The 17505-nt window shown below is 47.3% G+C and overlaps 1 protein-coding gene across 2 annotated transcripts; it reads right to left on the reverse strand.

Moving 5' to 3' along the window:
* Window positions 1-9564: 9564 nt before the first annotated feature.
* Window positions 9565-16113, reverse strand: LOC108930220 (dnaJ homolog subfamily A member 3, mitochondrial-like). Of its 2 annotated transcripts, XM_018745375.2 has the most exons (12): window positions 15912-16113; window positions 15159-15289; window positions 14993-15076; window positions 14200-14403; window positions 13822-13974; window positions 13437-13584; window positions 13286-13350; window positions 12533-12661; window positions 12236-12351; window positions 11998-12095; window positions 11531-11645; window positions 9565-10693 (listed from the first exon to the last, which is right to left on the reverse strand). In XM_018745375.2, exons 1-11 carry the CDS (start codon window positions 16090-16092, stop codon window positions 11545-11547), a joined length of 1410 nt encoding a protein of 469 aa, XP_018600891.2. In that variant the 5' UTR covers window positions 16093-16113; the 3' UTR covers window positions 9565-10693; window positions 11531-11544. The 2 variants fall into 2 exon arrangements, with proteins under 2 accessions (XP_018600891.2, XP_018600892.2); XM_018745376.2 differs by lacking the exon at window positions 11531-11645.
* Window positions 16114-17505: the final 1392 nt, after the last annotated feature.

Below are 17505 nucleotides of genomic sequence, written 5' to 3' on the forward strand. Positions count from 1 at the left end.
CATAAAATCAGGAAAACTGGACACGTGTCATTAGGGCATGAACTGGTCAACAGTTTGCAATTAATAAGAGTTTGTGGGGATAGCATATTTTTATTTGCAATCATTTTAAATTAGCTTCATTTTAATGTATCTCACTCATTTAAAATATTAAAATAAAGTCGTACACGGCATTTTTTTGTGATTTATTGCAGCTGTGTCTGAGATTCTTACAGACCTAACTGGTACGCAAACCGAGGGGCATCTGTACTGCGAAGCTTTTACAGATCGACACTAAGCAGGGAAAATCAGCTGAATTTATGAACGAACCAAGTTACGAACAGACTTCAGATCTCCGCTGTGTTCACCAGTTGAGGAGCCCCCCCGTGCTGCCCGTGGGTTTCCTCTCGCACTGTTTGTTTGCTGTACATCATCTCCGCTGCCTCTTCCTGCCGCCCGCCGCACATGAAGCTGAGCAGAAATCCCAGAGAAGGGGAGACGTGGGGCCGCAGCGAACGCTCTGGAGGCGGGGAGCACAGATATGGTCTCCCCTTTGGTGTTCTGGGGACAAACATAACGTGCAGGAGGAATGGGTTACCCAGAAGGCCTTTCTCTCTGCTGGTCTCGAGTCTTCCCACGGTTCTTCTGGGTAGGAGCAGCGGGGATGGTGGGAGAGTGGGAATTTGAGCAGAAAGTGGGAGCAGGAGTACCCACCTTCTCCCGCCACACCACCCATCCAGCAAGACGCTTCTTTCCAGATGTTTCCACCCAAAGTCACACCTAAGGTTGTCCCAACATCAGCGCATCCACGGGAACGTTCCAGAGACCGAATGAGATGAAGCACGGGTCCTGCGATCTCAAAACAAGCGGATCTCGACTTCCCTGATACTCATCCCTCCACAATGCGCTCCCAAGCAGCACCAGGACAGTGTGGGTTCGCAGCCTGGTTCACCGCAGAGGTCTGAAACCCAGTAAATGTGCTCTCTACGGACCTCTGCGGGTTCAGGTAATTACAGCACGTGGAAAGACGGACAGCGAGGACAGCACTCCTACAGGTCAGTGTATCCAGAGGCCAGAAACGCTCGGACCTCCCGGGCCTCGGGGTTCGAGGCCCCTGCGCTGCCTTTTGATGAGAGACTCATTGGTGGCTGGGGCTCCAGGTGAAAAAATCAACACAGAATTAGTCAAATAAAACAATCAAGCAGAACAGAGACCCCCTCAGGGGGCTGTGACGTGCACCCCTACTCCCCAGGGCTGCCGTTCCTCTCCGTTCATCTCGTCATCTCAGGTCCACCGCGTGGCAAGTTTGCATTTGGCCGTTGGCTCTGCTGGGTGGGGGGTAATGAGGAAAAAAGAAAGTTTCTGCATTAATTTTCAGTTTGTATTTTTTTCATTCTAAGTTTTAATATGTGTGATTGGCATTGCATGTTTCCATAAACATATGTTGCCAAAGAAATGGTCCAACAAACATATAGGCAGCATTTTTTTGTATTAAGTAATAATAAATGTTTGCTTGTTTTATGTACAATATAATGTTACGCATATATTTGTTGGATCCTTACTTTCACAATATTATTACTATTATAGTTATTATTTGTTACAGGCCAAGCACCTTAATCAAGGGCATTACAGCAGGAGGTGGGATTCAAACCTACATCCTTCAAGTGCGAGGCAGCACTTGAGTCGTTAACCACTTCTGTGAACGTAGCTTTAATATAACAGAGCCGCGGTGAAAGTCATTTTTACTGTGATTAATTTGTCTTCTTTATTAAGAGGGTGGGCGGGGGGTGGTGGGGGGGATAATGTCATGCAATACGGTCGATCTGAAAAGGAAAGCAAACACAATTATGAAACAGTTATTAAGCTTTATTTTTAGTTGTGGATTTAACCTCTGGGAGCTGATAATTCACATCCTAATCATAGTGAGCCTGAAATAAACAATGAGATACATTTCTATTCTTTCAGCCCCCCCCCCGGGTCCAGCCTGCGCACTGTGTCCCCTTTGCTTGCGTGTGTGGTGTGGTCTGACCGGTTCGTGTTGTGTGTGCAGCTCCATAGGGGACCGCAGTGTGCCTCCATGGTCCCCTGTCTCTCAGCCCCCCTGGATGATGTGTGATTTTGTCCAAGCCCTGCACCCCTCGGGAGGGGGGGGGGGGGGGGGGGCTAATTCCAGAGGCATTTTTACTGCCAGGAACAGCACTTCTGGGCCAGGTGTTCAAGGGTCCAGGGGGGAAGGCCAAAGGGAGTCTCCGGAACCAGGTGGGATCTATACAACACCTGCGTGAGGACACCTGGGGTGTGGGGGAGGGGGCTGTGTCCAGGTGAGTTGAAGGGGGCAGCACCACTATCTAGTCAGGTTCGCGACTTACGGCAAAGTCGGCTTACAGCGACCCCCTGTACGTGTGTTTCACACCCCACGCAAGTGTTTGTTTTTAGATGTTGCGCGTCCATCTGCCGAGGTGTTATTGTGCGCTCAAATGAGCAGCGCTGCACAACCGCGCGCGTGCGTCCGCTGTACGGAGGGGGAAACCGGGACGCGTGAGCTCATCGAGAGCGCCGAGCGCACATCTGGGAAGCATTTGGCGCCGAGCGAGGGTTCGAACCGATTGCCGCGCGACGTCCGGGTTCTGCGCGGAAGCAGAAGCGGCGCCAAGCAACGCAAGTTTTCATATTGGCCGCAGAGCCATGGAAACGGTGTTACAAATGAACCTGAAGTGCACTGAGATGCTGTTGCACTTCTGGCCCGGAGGAACGGGGTTCGGGACACAGGAATTCACACCACGCGGCAATCCCGATGTCGAATCGGCCGTAGGAAGAGGATGAAGAGGAATACGAAGGCCCAAGCTGAGGTCTCTCCCCTCCCGTCCCGTCCGTCCACCTTTCCATAAACACACGCACACCGGCACACACTCAAGTGCTCACACTTCACTGTGGCTCGTCGAGAGTTTTTGGGCATCGATCGCAATCCCGCCTGCCCTTTCTGCTCCGCCGTCACGGAACACCCGGAAGCTGTCGGAAGGGTGCAGACGGGGCCTGAGAGCAGAGCCATCCGTCGTCCCGCTGCCGCGACGCCGCCTCGCTCCTTCCCTCCGGCCCCGTAATCGAACGCACAGACGTGCACACGCACGCAGAAACACGCACGCAAGTACCCGGAGCAAATCCCCAGTCATAAGGGTTCTGATCACCGCGGGACCCGCGCTGCACCGGAAACCAGTCATCATCTTAGATATAGAATTTCACACCGCTGATTTAGGAGACTTTAATAGCTCACACTGTGATACATTTCTACGTCGTTGTGTATTCTTAGCGATTAAAGGAACGTTCTCCGGGGCTAAGAAATCTGATCAAAAAATCTGTCGGCATTCAGTATTCGATAACGGTTTGTGAAAATTGCTGTTTTCTGTCTCTATTTTTATTTCCAGTAATTTTATGTTCGTTATAACGCAGCTCCGTTTGTAAAAACATACAAATCTTAAAAAGTGTTTTTTGAACTTATCTGAGCCATAGTCAAGATTTTTACACAACCCAGCCAGCGAATGCATGGAGGGATGTCTCTGTTATTCACTTCATTGATTGTGTTTTAGGAGGCAAAAATGACTTTGGATTTACAAACAGACATAGTTACAGACGTGTGATCCCAGCTGAGCAGAATCTCCTTTATCTCTGGATTTCCTCTTTCACTATTTTTTGCTGTTCATCATCCCCACCTCTTGCCACCTATAAAGATGAAGAGAGATCCCAACGAAATTAAGCAATGGATCAATAAGCATTTATTGAATATTATTATTTAATATTAACTTGGAAGTAGAAATGACCTTGCACATACAAACAAAATGAGCTGTGAAAATTACGTTGGTAAGTTGAGGAGCCGGTCTTCTATGGCACTTCCCATCAAACCAACCGTCCTGTTCTTGAAATTCCACAACTATTATTATCCACTGAGCTCCTCCATGGTTCACAAAATTCCAACACCACCCCAGAGATCCCCCAGACACTTAAAACTCCACCAACTACCCCATGGCTACCATGGGATCTTCAGAACTGTCCTACAGTCCCTTAGTTCCGCCACATTCCGTGACATTTCACCCCACTCACCCCCACCTTCTCACGTTAAATGAAACCTTCTCATTGCCCATCAGATGTGTTTCTGTGGGCCGAGCTTGAATTGCCCGCTCAAAATCCATTGCTGGTCGAGTCACACTGAGAGCCAAAAGAGCAACAATCAACTGGACATGTCTGAGAAAACTAAATTACTACAAAAACAAAGTAAATTATCTTGGATTATCCGAAGTTCCTCTCCGGAGCCAATAGGTCTCCAAGAAGTACCTTATCAGAGCGAGCTTGCTACGGTTACCACGATGCTGTGGTCTTGGGCTGCCGACCTTGCATTTCTGCCCTGGAACTCGTGTGTTAGAGATGTGATCTGGAGGCCAGCAGCAAGTGCTTTGTTATGTTTTGGGTTTGTCGTTCTTTTCCACTCATTACTCTCCATTTCCTCCACTGCGAGTCGATGATGTATCCCGTGGCAGCGTCTGGAGGTGTTTTTTTCCCCTCCGAATTTCACTTGGACATCGCTCAACCGCCCCGATGTCTGGCTGGACCGTGGACCTCGGCTGATTTATGAGAAGGTTTGTGAAGCCAGAGTCGTCCCTGGTGTCTCACCAGAGGAGTGGCAGAAATAGCTGACAGATGTAATGGTTTCGTGTGTTTGTGTGTAGAAGAGTCCCTGGGGTGCACATGAACCCTCCACCCCACCCTACATATAAAGAAAAAGCACCTGGGCTTCTCCTGGCCCCTTCCTGTGGGTTTCTAGGCAACTTATGAGTTATCATAACAGCTGTCTACCTCTACCACTTCAAGTCTTATGATCACAAAGATGCTGTTGTCCAAAGTGAATGAGCTAGTGTGATGTCCAACTGTTTAAATCTTTGACGTAGTCGGATGCACAACTGATGTCATTCGTTGAAAGCATCTTCTCGCCCCTTATGATGGAAACCTTTTTAAAGAGGGATCTGCTGCCGTACCATTAAAAACGTAATACACATTACCTAAAATAGGAGAAATCCATTCTGTAAGGAATGGTGGCTCTTATCCTATGTTTATTATTTAATGCTTTAGCCAACATTTGTCTCTAGAAGTACCATGCATTTTTACCCATTTTTTATGGCAGGATATCTGAGCTACTTAGAGAGGAAGGAGCGAGTGGCGCTTGTGCCTGACAGCACCTGGGCTATGTATTCAGTAGTGGGTTTGAATCCAGCATAATCTTCAAAACTATCTCCAGAATGTTAGGACACCTTTAAATCCAGGTCTAAGACCCACATGTTCAAAACTGCTAACACATAATGCATTTTTATGCCCGTCTCTACCCCCTTTAGCATTTTCTCTCACCACTATTACTTTTTTGTTTTATTGTATCATTCTAGTGCTGTTGGGTGGCAGAGTGGTGCACAGGGTGCAATTCTCTTGTGTATAGATGGCTAAATGACTGTAGGTAGTATATCTTAGTATATCTAATCCTGTAAATTATCTTGGATAAAGGTGTGAGATGGCCCAAGTAAACTTGTATAAACACTGTTAAGTTGCTCCCCATGTGTTTTACTGCACATGGACAATTCAACACACAAGTGTGTACACAGACACAGTCAGATATGTCTAGTGATGCTTCTCTTATTAACCGGTGTCAGTGTGTGTGTGTGTGTGTGTGTGTGTGTGTGTGTGCACGGCTTCAGGCCTTCAGTAAAACCAGGAAACGGAGGGTTAAGACAAACCCAACCGACACTTTGGGATTCTGAAAATACCTTCCGTGGCCTCGCGGTAAGTGGCCCTCGGTATTTCCGGGACGTCTGCTGAGCTCGACCTCACGCTGAACTGGGTGCTTGGCGGAGCGTCGGGTTACTTCTGATTGGACCGCACGTTTCTCGGCAGCCCCGACTGCATTCAGACGAAGGCCGTGTGCGATCAACCCTGATTCGAAAGGTTTCAACTTTAAGGCTACGCGAGGCACCAAGTTAGGTGCCCTGTGCCTGACCCCTTCTCCCTAAGCCCCTCCCACAGCATCATGTGACCGCAATCAGAGGGTCCGTTCAGCAGAGGGGCCGGCAGCAATTCGGGAAGAACCGGGGGGCACTAATGGAAACCAGAAGTGCTAACGTGCGAGTTCCCAAGGGTAAGCCACACACACAAAACACATACTCTCACACACACACACTGATTCAGAACCAGGAGCATGTAGAGACACAATCTCACACTTGCTCAGTCACTCTTGCAGCGCTTAGTTGTCCATTAATATTTAACATGTATTTTTTTGCTTGTTACAGTTATTAAAGCTGCACCCATGAAAGACGAGAGCGGATTGAATCGGCTCAGCTTCTACTTTAAGGGGGGTGCGGTGGCGCGGTGGATTGGACCAGGTCCTGCTCTCTGGTGGGTCTAGGGTTCGAGTCCCGCTTGGGGTGCCTTGCGACAGACTGGCATCCCGCTCCGGGTGTGTCCCCTCTAGCCTTTTGCCCTGTGTTTCCAGGTTAGGCTCCTGCGACCCCAAATGGGACAAGCGGTTCAGGTGTGTGTGAGCTTCTACTTTAATTTGATTTGTGGACATTAATATTCCAATATTTCATAAAAACACATTTCATACATAATTTTATATGATTTACAGATTTTATGTTTTTTTTTTAATCATCTGTATCATTCTTGAACAGACATGAAGACTTTGTTTGTTGGTCCAGGTCCTAGACTAATACAATACACTTAAGACTTTACACTGGTAACACAGCAAATAGGCTGTAGTAAATATCCTAAAGCAGTGTATTTACTGCAATCGCACCTAATACACCTATTTAGATTTATTGTATGTATTATCCCGTCCTGGGTGTGTCCCCTCCCCCTCTGGCCTTGCGCCCTGTGTTGCCGGGTAGGCTCCGGTTCCCCGTGACCCCGTAAGGGACAAGCGGTTCTGAAAATGTGTGTGTGTGTGTGTGTATGTATTATAATCAGCTATTACATCTATTTATATTTAATCCTGCTGCTATTTCCTCTTATACGCTCACACACCTTAGACCTCACATACACACATTCATGTTCGCACCTCTGTAAATAATTACGCTACTTGTACAGCATTTATTTTTTATCTCCTTACACTTTGTTGCTTTACATTTGCTCCGTTACCTGAATTTTGTGTCATGTTTGTTGTTCCCCATGTTCAGTACGTCTGAATGAGTGTCTGCTGGGTCTCATTCCTCAAACGCAAAAACACACCTTTCCAGTGAACGGCTATTTTACCTTACGCTCAAGCACCCCTCGATCACATGTTATTAGAAATGACACTTTTAAACTTTTTCACTTTTTCACCATTCCATGAGTCCAATAAGTTGATGTTTGCCCTCCTGCTCCAGCCACAGCGAGGAGCTCAGCTCTGGTTCACTTCTCCCCAAGACTCTGCATCACCTCTAGGAAGCGGAACGTCCCACTCTGGTTCACGCATTAATCCTCGCGGGTATCATTAGGGGGCGGGGCTTAACATCCTCCCAGTGATCAAACTTCAGAAGCTCCAAAGAACGATGTCATCAGTTGCTCCACAGAGGGATGCTCTGCTATGTGTCTCAGACTCGTCTATGACAATTTGCCTCCCATGGTGCCTCTGGGCGCCTTGAACTGAGCCTCGTAATGGATACCATCGGCTGCACGAGTGGCTTTAATTATCGCGATGTGTGAAACCTGTGGGGGCGGCGCTAAATTCCAGGAATCGAATGGAAAATGTGAAGGAGGGGAGCCCTCAAACCCAACCAGAACCCGGGGAGACGTCCCTCTGTGCTTGGCCTGCTCCCCCATCCCCTGAGACGCTGCTGAGTCTCCTTACTCTGCTCTAATCACGGCCCAGGGTTCGAGCAAAGTCAGCTAACACACACACACGCATGGAGGAGTTTCTCTCATAAAAATGGGCGTGGAGCTCATGCCACACAGATGACAAACGAGGTAGTTTGCGGTGACCGCGGAGACCCCCCCATGCACCGCACCAACAACCCCGCTGGGAGGAGTGACACACGGGCACATCTCCCTGGGAAGCCTCACAGAAAGAGGATCTGCTTATACACAGACGGCACACATGGAGACACGTGTGTGAAAACCCACTGGACAAGGGTGTGAGAAAGACGCAGAAGCAGGAATTATGCGGAGATGATTTTCCAGTTGTGGCCACGCCCCCTCCAAAATCCACACCCTCAGAGGTAAGCACTCTTGGGGTTAGAAAATGGCTCTCGTACCCCCTCTCCCCCTCACTTTCCTCCCCGTCTCTCTTTCTTACACAAGAGCGGCAGCACTGAGAAACACCACCCCCACATTATGGAACCACTCAGCTGAATGGGGGGGTTGTTCACCATGAAAAGCAGAAAATTCTGGAAATATGGGAACAGAGAATCATGCAGAGAAGACAAATAAATATTAATCATAATAAGGACATAAGGTCATTCTGTTCAAGCAGTGTCCCTTCTGAACCTCTGAAACACACATTATAATCTAAATCCACACTTAAATGGACATAAAAACTCAGTTGGCATCTGGTTATAAACAATTTAACTTCGTTTAAATTCACCCTGGCAGCACAGTGTGGAGCCTAGAGTAACATATTTATTAATGTTTCACCAACATCTGCTCATTTTTAATCCTGCTGCATTTTGTGTCTCGTATGACTTAAACTTGCTCATTCGCATCCCTGTAATTCTACTTTGTTATGCATTATTTACATATTTACGTATCATTACATCTTTTCCCAGATTTGCTGCAGTGCATAAAAACACCGACATCGGTGTCCAGTACAGCAACACGCTGCAGATCCACGCTCAGCCCAGCGCAGCAGCTACTTGTGTCACGTTACCTCGAAATTGCGCTGTTGAAGCAACTATTATTATTTCTGCTGGAAAGTTTGAAATTTGCCTACAAGCTACGTAGCTCGTTGTGCAATTTGAAAGGTACATCAGCAAGGACTGTTGAGGGCTTGACCCGGCACCCTGGAGGTTTTCAATAACCACATCCCTGATGCAATATTTGGATAATAAATCACATCTGGGCTATTAGGAGTGAATAATGCACTAACGAGAAATGTTTTTTTCTAAAAATTCCTGGCTTGTAATGCTGGAAAAAATTACACCTCTGTATAAATAGGTAAATAATGAACAGCGATGATGAAACATTTTTATTCAGCTCGGACAAAGGTCTCTGCTAAATATAAGGTTACAGTGGCACTTCCATGCAGCCTTGAGAAGCTGGGACTTCATGATCATTTGATTCGACAAATATATTTTAAACAGGAACACTTCATATCAAAAGCTGGAGGGTGACCGCTCGTCTATTTATATGACTGTCACTCTGTAGACCCGTGGGAAAAAACAGAGTAAACAGTGCAGGGAGTACCTGGGTTCGGCGGCCCCAGTGACTGGACTGAGCATTGTGTGTGTGATGATCTCTAGTGGCACCGAGCTGTCACTACAGCCCATTTCACACACACACACACACACACACACACACACACATACACACCACTGGCACTGCTCAACAACCAGACTGAAAATGAAAATAAAACAACAACTGTGCTTCAACAATTATTCTTCTTTATTTTTCAATCAGACTACATGGTTCATGATGACTTAGTAAATTTACACTAATTTACCCATTTATATAGTTTGGTGTTCTTACTGTCACCCCAGGGAAAGTACCTCGTTCAAAGATGTAACACAGCAGTAGAGATTTAATGATTTTTTTTTTTTAATTAAATCCAACTCAGACATAACGTGATGCATAGAAAAATGCAACCATCTGATTCAGCAATGATGCAAACCCATTCTGGAAAAACGTAAACTTCTCACTGCGCATTGTGCCTGGTTTTGATCTACTGTATTAAATAACACGGTAGATTAACACGATGAGTGTAAATAAGTGCCATAAGATAGTACAGAAAGTTTAAGTTAAAGGAAAAACTTTAACAGTGGAACAGAAAGTGTCAAAAACTACATTTCCCCCACTCACTATCTTTATAATTTAAACATTCATTTTCCAGAGGCTTTTCTCTAAACCAGGTCGGCCGACACCTTTATGCTGGGTCACTTATTATTGTCATTACAATATAATACAAGGGGATTTTCAACTAACACCAAAGTCGAATTAGGACAAGACTGTCATAACGGAACCCCATAGTAATTCAAGGACCGCTTGCATGGAACTAAATTAAAGGTTTGAGACCAGAGATACTAAGTCGTGGTCCACAAGGTCCAAACCAGGTGCTGACCTTAGATACCAGCCACGACCTGGAGCTAAACAAAGACACAACAAAGCATTCCTTCTCTATTCCATGGTTAATGGTGGTTTGCTCCCACGCTGGACAGTGCCAATACAAAGAACGGCACACAGAGATCTCTCTCTCTCTCTCTCTCTCTCTCTCTCTCTCTCTCTCTCTCACACACACACACCAGCTCGACGGACGGTTCCTGCTGCAGGCCCCTCGTCGTCAGTTCAGTCCAAGAACCTGCCAGATGTCTCCAGGCAGACAGGATGAAGGTGCAGGTTGTCTGAGCTCCTCCTGGTCCAGCAACAGGTCAGAGATCACCCCCCCTCCAGCCTGTGGTGCTCATATGAGGTGGGGGGGGGGTCCTTTCCAAGTTCATGCTTTGGAGGTTGAACATGACGCACCCGCACCGCACTCCTTAGTTACCCACAGATCTCTTGCCTGGAAGAAAGAAAAAAAACAAATGTGGTTCTCAGAACATGCTCAAATGTTCAGAGACTTCAGTCAACACAAAACCTTCAGACATGCACAAACTACCATCCCTGCAGCTGATAAAACTGCACATCACCATTACATTCATGCTATTTTCAGGAGGTCTTCACTGGCTCCTCCCATTTCAAATAATCCAGTTACAAATTTTCAAAGACACAAGCATTTCTCTGTTTATTTCTTTTTAATCACAGTTACACATTTCTAAAGTTTACAGCACAACGGGCACAGACAGGTGTTTACACCCAGTACCAACAGGCGGCAGCTGAACACACCCAAACAGCAGTGTGGGCCCACATGAATTTGCTCACCCCCCAAGTGTTTACAGCTCCTGTGTGGTGTTCCTGAATGTTGGTGATCAGAAATAATGTGCACTTGTTTATGACTGAACTGCAAACAATCAGCAATAAGTAGGAGTTTTATTTTCACTAAGTTTTAATAAGTCCATTATATTGTTACTTACAAACACTTTGGCTCCCGCTTGGGTTTGGAAATTTGAGGAGCAGGTGTGCATCTAAGAGCAGGCAGGACATCTAAGCAGCCTGCTGTATCTGGGTCAGCAGGGGCAATCTGTATTCAGACATGCTATTAATTCAAGGTGGGGGGGTGGCTTTGCAGAACAGGCCAGAGAGTGAGATGAGACCCACGGAAAACAGCTCCAGGGCCACACGTTACGTATCGACGGCAGACAGAGATACAGATCAGGACTGCGTCCCTTTCAGTCGGAAGGACCTGTTAGGGTCCACACACCGCAGCCACCTCAAACGCAAGTTAAAGCTTGGGGCCTACCTCCCCAGAGACCATCAGACAAACATTTTCTTTAGCTTGGCGATGAAGCCTTCCTCCTGTTTCTCCTCTGGCCTGTCCTGCACTGTCTCAGACCTCTGAGACCTATCGCCCCCACCTGGACACAAACGGGTCCTGCATCAGCCAGAACAGTAGGCTGGAGCGCTTGTACAGCCACACTAAACTGGCTCAAACCAAGTGCGTGTTGTCATGATCCACTGAACATGGAATCAGTAGCGCTACGTATATTATTTCTAGAAATATTTTGCTACCATTTTCATGGAGGACAATGTTCTCAGGTATAAGGGGCAGGTTAATGCAGAACTGATCTGAAGTGCCTTGTCTTTGTCCAATTGCATTAACTTACTCCTCAAACTCTTGAGGAAAGTAGACAAACTAATGTAAAATTGATGTGACCGCCCTCTCCGGTTGTGGTGCGTCCAGATGTCGGACAGTTCGAGCTCCTGTACCTGTTGTTGTAGCAGCGATCCCATTGACCGTCCCCTCCACATCAGTCTCATCCTCAGCATAGCTCAGCAGGAGGTCTCGCTGCCTGGCAGTCAGCTTCCTGGACGGACGAAAGAAGGGAAAGGGGAGTCTTTTTACAAGAGGAGGTGCAGCCAGTCTTTAAGAGGGAGACAAATACAGACACAGAGGAGCTACACAAACAACTGTATCAATGGGGGGGATGTTCTCCTGGGGTCTTACTTGGGGACGCGGATCTTGATGTGGATGTAGTGATCACCGCGGCCATGGCTGTGGACCCGGGGGATGCCCTTCCCCTCGAGGCGGATCCGCTGGTCCATCTGGGTTCCAGGTGGGACCTGGACAGAGAAACGGGAACTAATTCAATTCAATTTGACTCCACTGCTTCCTCTACTGGCAGAAATCACGCTTTTTATTGTAGTACTTATATGCGTATTACAATCTCTAAGAGAAGTATTATTACACAGGAAACCAATCAGTCTATGTGAGCAGGGTGTGCGTAGCGCTTCTCTCCCTTACCGGGATGGTGACGGTCTCGTACAGGCCCTGGGCCCTTGTTGTGCCCCCCAGAATGGCCTGAGCTACAGAGATGTGCACGTCGGAGTGGATATCTGCCCCGGCCCGCCTGAACACTGAGCTCTTCTGCACCTGCGGATGGACAGAGTAACATATACACATATCACGATAGCTGTAAACACTTGTGAAAAAGAGTTGAGTTAAGGTGGCCCCAGACTCCTGTCTGGAGGCTTTTTACTGATATCTACTGTGTCACAGGGTAAATACAGGTCTTGCTGACTTTGCAGCAAACTAAGATGCAGATCCATGATGAAAAATACTATAAAAAAAATCAAGTGGAAGATTTTAATATTTGAAAATGACCATTTGCAGCACAAGAAGCCAGGATACATAGAAAAATAATAGCGAAGAGACAGCAGTTAGCATTGCCACCTCTGGGCTTAGAGGTTGCAGGTTCAAAACCCAGCTTGCACTGTTGTACCCCTGAGGAAGGTATTTACCTTAAACGAATACAGTAAAAGTTAACCAGCTGTATAAATCACTTTAAAATTACAAGTCACTCTGACGAAAGACATCAGCGAAATAATAAAAGGTAAATAACCACCAATCTACCTACAGTACAAGCACAATAAATTGATCCCATGAAGAGGGATGACACTGAGCACTCATTAAGGTAAACACTGCTGGGTGCTGATGACCAAAGGAGTGGAACGGAACCCCACACAAGCTGCGTCAGCCACACCCATACTCGCTCACCCTGAACGTGATGAAGATCTCTTTCTTCCCAACAGGAACCCGCACTGCCTGGCCATCCTCCACCCCTGCAACATCGTACAAGCTGGTGAGCCTAACATCACAGCAGTGACCCTCTCTGTCTTATCCCTAACCATCAATGTGTGGGACTCACCAGCAGGGACCGGTACCGTGACCGTGCGTTTCCGCTTGGTCTGCCCCGATCCCCGGCACATGACGCATGGTGTGGTAATGATGGTGCCCCGTCCACCGCAGCGCCGACAGGAGGAACGCATCACAAACGGACCTGTGCTTACAGTCTCCTGTAGATACAGCAACATTTGTATGAAGAGCAAGGAACTAACCATGACTAAAAAGTGACAGGTTTGAATCCCAGTAGCGGAACCACCATTGCAACACTGACAAGGCTACACAAATGAAACTCCCACAGGTACATGTAAGAGATGGCGGATGTTCCTGTGAAGGACTCCACCTGAGTTTAAAGGACACAGCCAAAGCACCACATTCATAGTCACAGAAGCCGGGACTCGGCGTCTCACCATGCCTGTGCCGTTGCAGTAGTGGCAGTGCTGGACTTTGGTACCGGGCTCGCTGGCGGTGCCGTGGCAACGCTCACATGTGTCCTCCAGGTTGACTGTGATCTCCTTGTTCACACCCTTAGCCGCTTGCATGAATGTCAGCTCCATGACATACTGGCGAGAGACGGGGGGGAGAGTCACTGTCCATCATATGTCTGCAGTGGAATTAAGAGTCAACTATTGCGAGAAAAAAAAATTACTGTTAAAGACAGAGAATCATACAGGCCACATTATGACCATTTTCATTCTCCAGCCCAAATGAAAGCACACAGTGCTAGAAAGGTCTAAAGAAACCTAGTAAGACACAGTGATTGAGCTCCCTCTAGATGCCACACTAACCTCATTCGGCTGGTCAAACATGGAGCTGAAGTCACCGAACCCACGACCGCCTGCGAATTCCCCAAAGATCTTTCGGAAGAGCTCCTCTGGGTCCACCGTGGCTCCACCCCTCCAGTATTGCTGCCCTGCCCCAGCCTGCTGTGGGTCAAACCCAGCCGTGCCGTATGTGTCGTACTGCTTTCTCTTCACTTCGTCGCTCAGCACCTGACGAACCATGGCACAATCAGAAGGGTGACAAACTCCTGCTGCTCCACCCGATCGAACCACAAGCCAGTTGGCCCCATTCCATTCTGTAGTTCTGTACATTTTGGCAGATGACTTTCAAAAAAGTAAATGTAGCTCCATGGCAAGCTTTTGACTGGTCAAGCCAAGAACCAACAAGCTTTGCAAGATTCGAATAGCTTGAAAAGTGTTGCTCCTTGCCTGTACTGACATGGATAAAAGGGACCAAATACATCTCAAAGCAGAACTACAATACAACAGAACATACCAAGAGGTGAGTCACAAACCCCAGGATACTGCTGGGTTTTTTTTTTTTTTTTTTTAAACTTTATTAGGGGGGGAGTCTATATATTCAGTTGAATTCAGTTCAATACAACACTGCGCTCTTCTCGGCAACGTGGCACCGAACAACAGGGCGCGTGCTGTCGGCAAAGACAGCAGAGCCAAAACAGAGAAGGCAGTTCTTGAGTGTACTGATTGACAATAAGGCACGTGGCAGCTGAGGAGAGGAAAACAACTAAACTCCCAGGGTGAGGAACTTGGCTCCAATTATGCAGTTTTCCCCACATACCTCATAGGCTTCTGCCAGCTTGGCAAACTTCTCTTTGGCCTGGGGGTCATCCTTGTTGGTGTCAGGGTGGTACTTCTTGGCGAGCTGAGAGCACAGGAACACAAATTAATAGGCAAACGCTCTTAAATAGAAGGGGGGGGGGGGTTAAAAAAGAAACAGTGCTCACCTGGTAATAGGCTTTCTTGATGTCCTTCTGGGAAGCGGTGCGCGGCACCCCCAACACCTGGTAGAAGTCCTCCTTGTTGGAGACGCTGGCGCTAGCGTGGAAGGGGCGCACACAGGGGGGGCCACAAAGACCTGTCGGAAAGACCAGTAGAAACCATAAACAAAACACGCACGTGCAGCACCTGGCGCAGTAACTAGAGCTGCTGCAGTGCCTTGCAAGGAAAGGACATGATTGCTGGACTTCCATCTCCTGCTAGGAGGCTTGATCCCGGTATTTACTTTGACACAGTAAAAACTATCTTGCTGTATGGATACATGATAGTTTACTTTAAGTAGCATATCATAGTGCAGAGATGGAACATAAGTCCCTCACACAAATAAAAACGCAAATAAATCTAAACATAGACCGACAGCAGGCAGGAAGCCACTTAGAGAATATTTTTAGAAGATTATTGGTTTTAAAACAGCTCGTATTTTAAACGACATTCCCACCACCGCAGCGAGCGGAACCAGTCCAGTCCACGCGCGTCAAGGTCAATGTGTGACCCGGAAGTGAAACTGCCACACACGAATCACGTTGACAGCACTCAGAAACTCGTTTACTTTCAACGCTACGTTTTCAGTGTTCTGACACACCCTTTAAGTCATAGATAATAAACACACTGCAGTTATTAAGAAACCGCGTAAACCGTTTTATTAACGGCGTTCTAGCCGCATGATGATCACGCTCCGTTCGATGTCGATGATGACTTACCGGTACCGGCGGGGACCGGGAGCCCCAACACCGCGCCCCGCGTTGACAGGTGCCGCTTCGCTCTCAGCCCGGAGACAACCCGAAATCCCTCGGTGCGTGTCAGTGTCACCTGGCGCTGCCCAACGAACACCGCGATCGACATCCACCGCCCCGCACAGCGAGACACCGCGGACGCCATCATGCAAGCGACCGCTCGACTAGTCGTCGAATGCGCATGCGCACAACCTTCCACAGACTGCGTGTGCGCAATGCTCAACTAGCTTCGCTTCTGCTTGTGCTTAAAAATAAACGGCGGTTCACTATTAGTCGTTATTGCTTTACTGTTAACAAAACTTCTCCCGTAGCACTTTCCATAATATAGGTTACTGTTCCATTAGAAATTAACATCTCATAGACGATATTTCACGCCATACCAAATGAAAAGCTAAATGGAACATGTATGCAAGCGCAATGCGAGAAAAGCAGAGTGGCGCAGCGGAAGCGTGCTGGGCCCATAACCCAGAGGTCGATGGATCGAAACCATCCTCTGCTAAATCTTTCTTTTGACAAGAGTAGGTACAAACTTTAAATTAAAGCAGTTGCAGGGTGCAGTAAAAGCATGGGATAGCTGTGAAGCTTTAGTAGCCCATACAAAAATTTGAGAAACATCTTCTTTCTCTAAATTGTGCTTACTAACTAAAATCTCTTCAAGAGTTATACATAAATTCGGTTACAACAACAATGTTAGAAGAAAAGAAGTTACGTATGGGCGAATTATATGCCGTGAACTCACCGGAGCAGCTGAACTCTTGGTTTCCGTCACAAATGAGAAGCTTCGACAAAATGCTGTTGGAAGGTTGAAAAACTACTAGGCCGGGTGCTGTTAAGCGGAGCTTTTCGAGTGAAAAACATCTGAGCCTTCACCGTGTTTCGGCATGTTGGAGGAAGGTGCGTTCTTAGTGTATTAAATTCTTTAATACATTAAGAATTTCAGACTGAGAGCACATCTGCCACCGATGACCACAAAGAAGTGTCCCAGGACCGTGAATGGAGGGATACGACTCAGCGGGAGACAGAGATCCACAGAGAGCAACAGCCAGCATGGCGACGTAACTCCGCAACAAATAAACTAAAAATTCTCTGACAACACGTGGAACTCTTGGTCCACCTCTCTCCCACAACTGGACACCGCATAAGCAAACACACACATACATAATGCTTTTACACACTTCCCAGCAAAACTTCTTCACCAGCATCACTCTACTACGCACAAACACACTTAAAACAGAAGGGACATGTTACAACAACCCTACATACAACCCTAATCCTAGTTCCAACACTAACCCTAGCTGTAACCCTAACCCTACCTCCAGCTACCTAACCCCAGCTCCAACCCTAACCCTAGCTGTAACCCTACCTCTAGGTCCAACTTTAACCCTAGCTGTAACCGTAACCCAAGTTCCAACCCTAACACTAGCTGTAACCCTAACCCTAGTTCCAACCCTAACCTTGGCTCCAACACTAACCCAAGCTCCAAACCCAACCCTAGCTCCAAGCCTAACCCTAGCTGTTACTTTAACCCTAGTTCCAACCCTAACCCTAGCTCCAACCCTAA

The sequence above is a fragment of the Scleropages formosus genome, chromosome 1 (genome assembly GCF_900964775.1).
Source record: "Scleropages formosus chromosome 1, fSclFor1.1, whole genome shotgun sequence".
NCBI lineage: Eukaryota > Metazoa > Chordata > Actinopteri > Osteoglossiformes > Osteoglossidae > Scleropages > Scleropages formosus.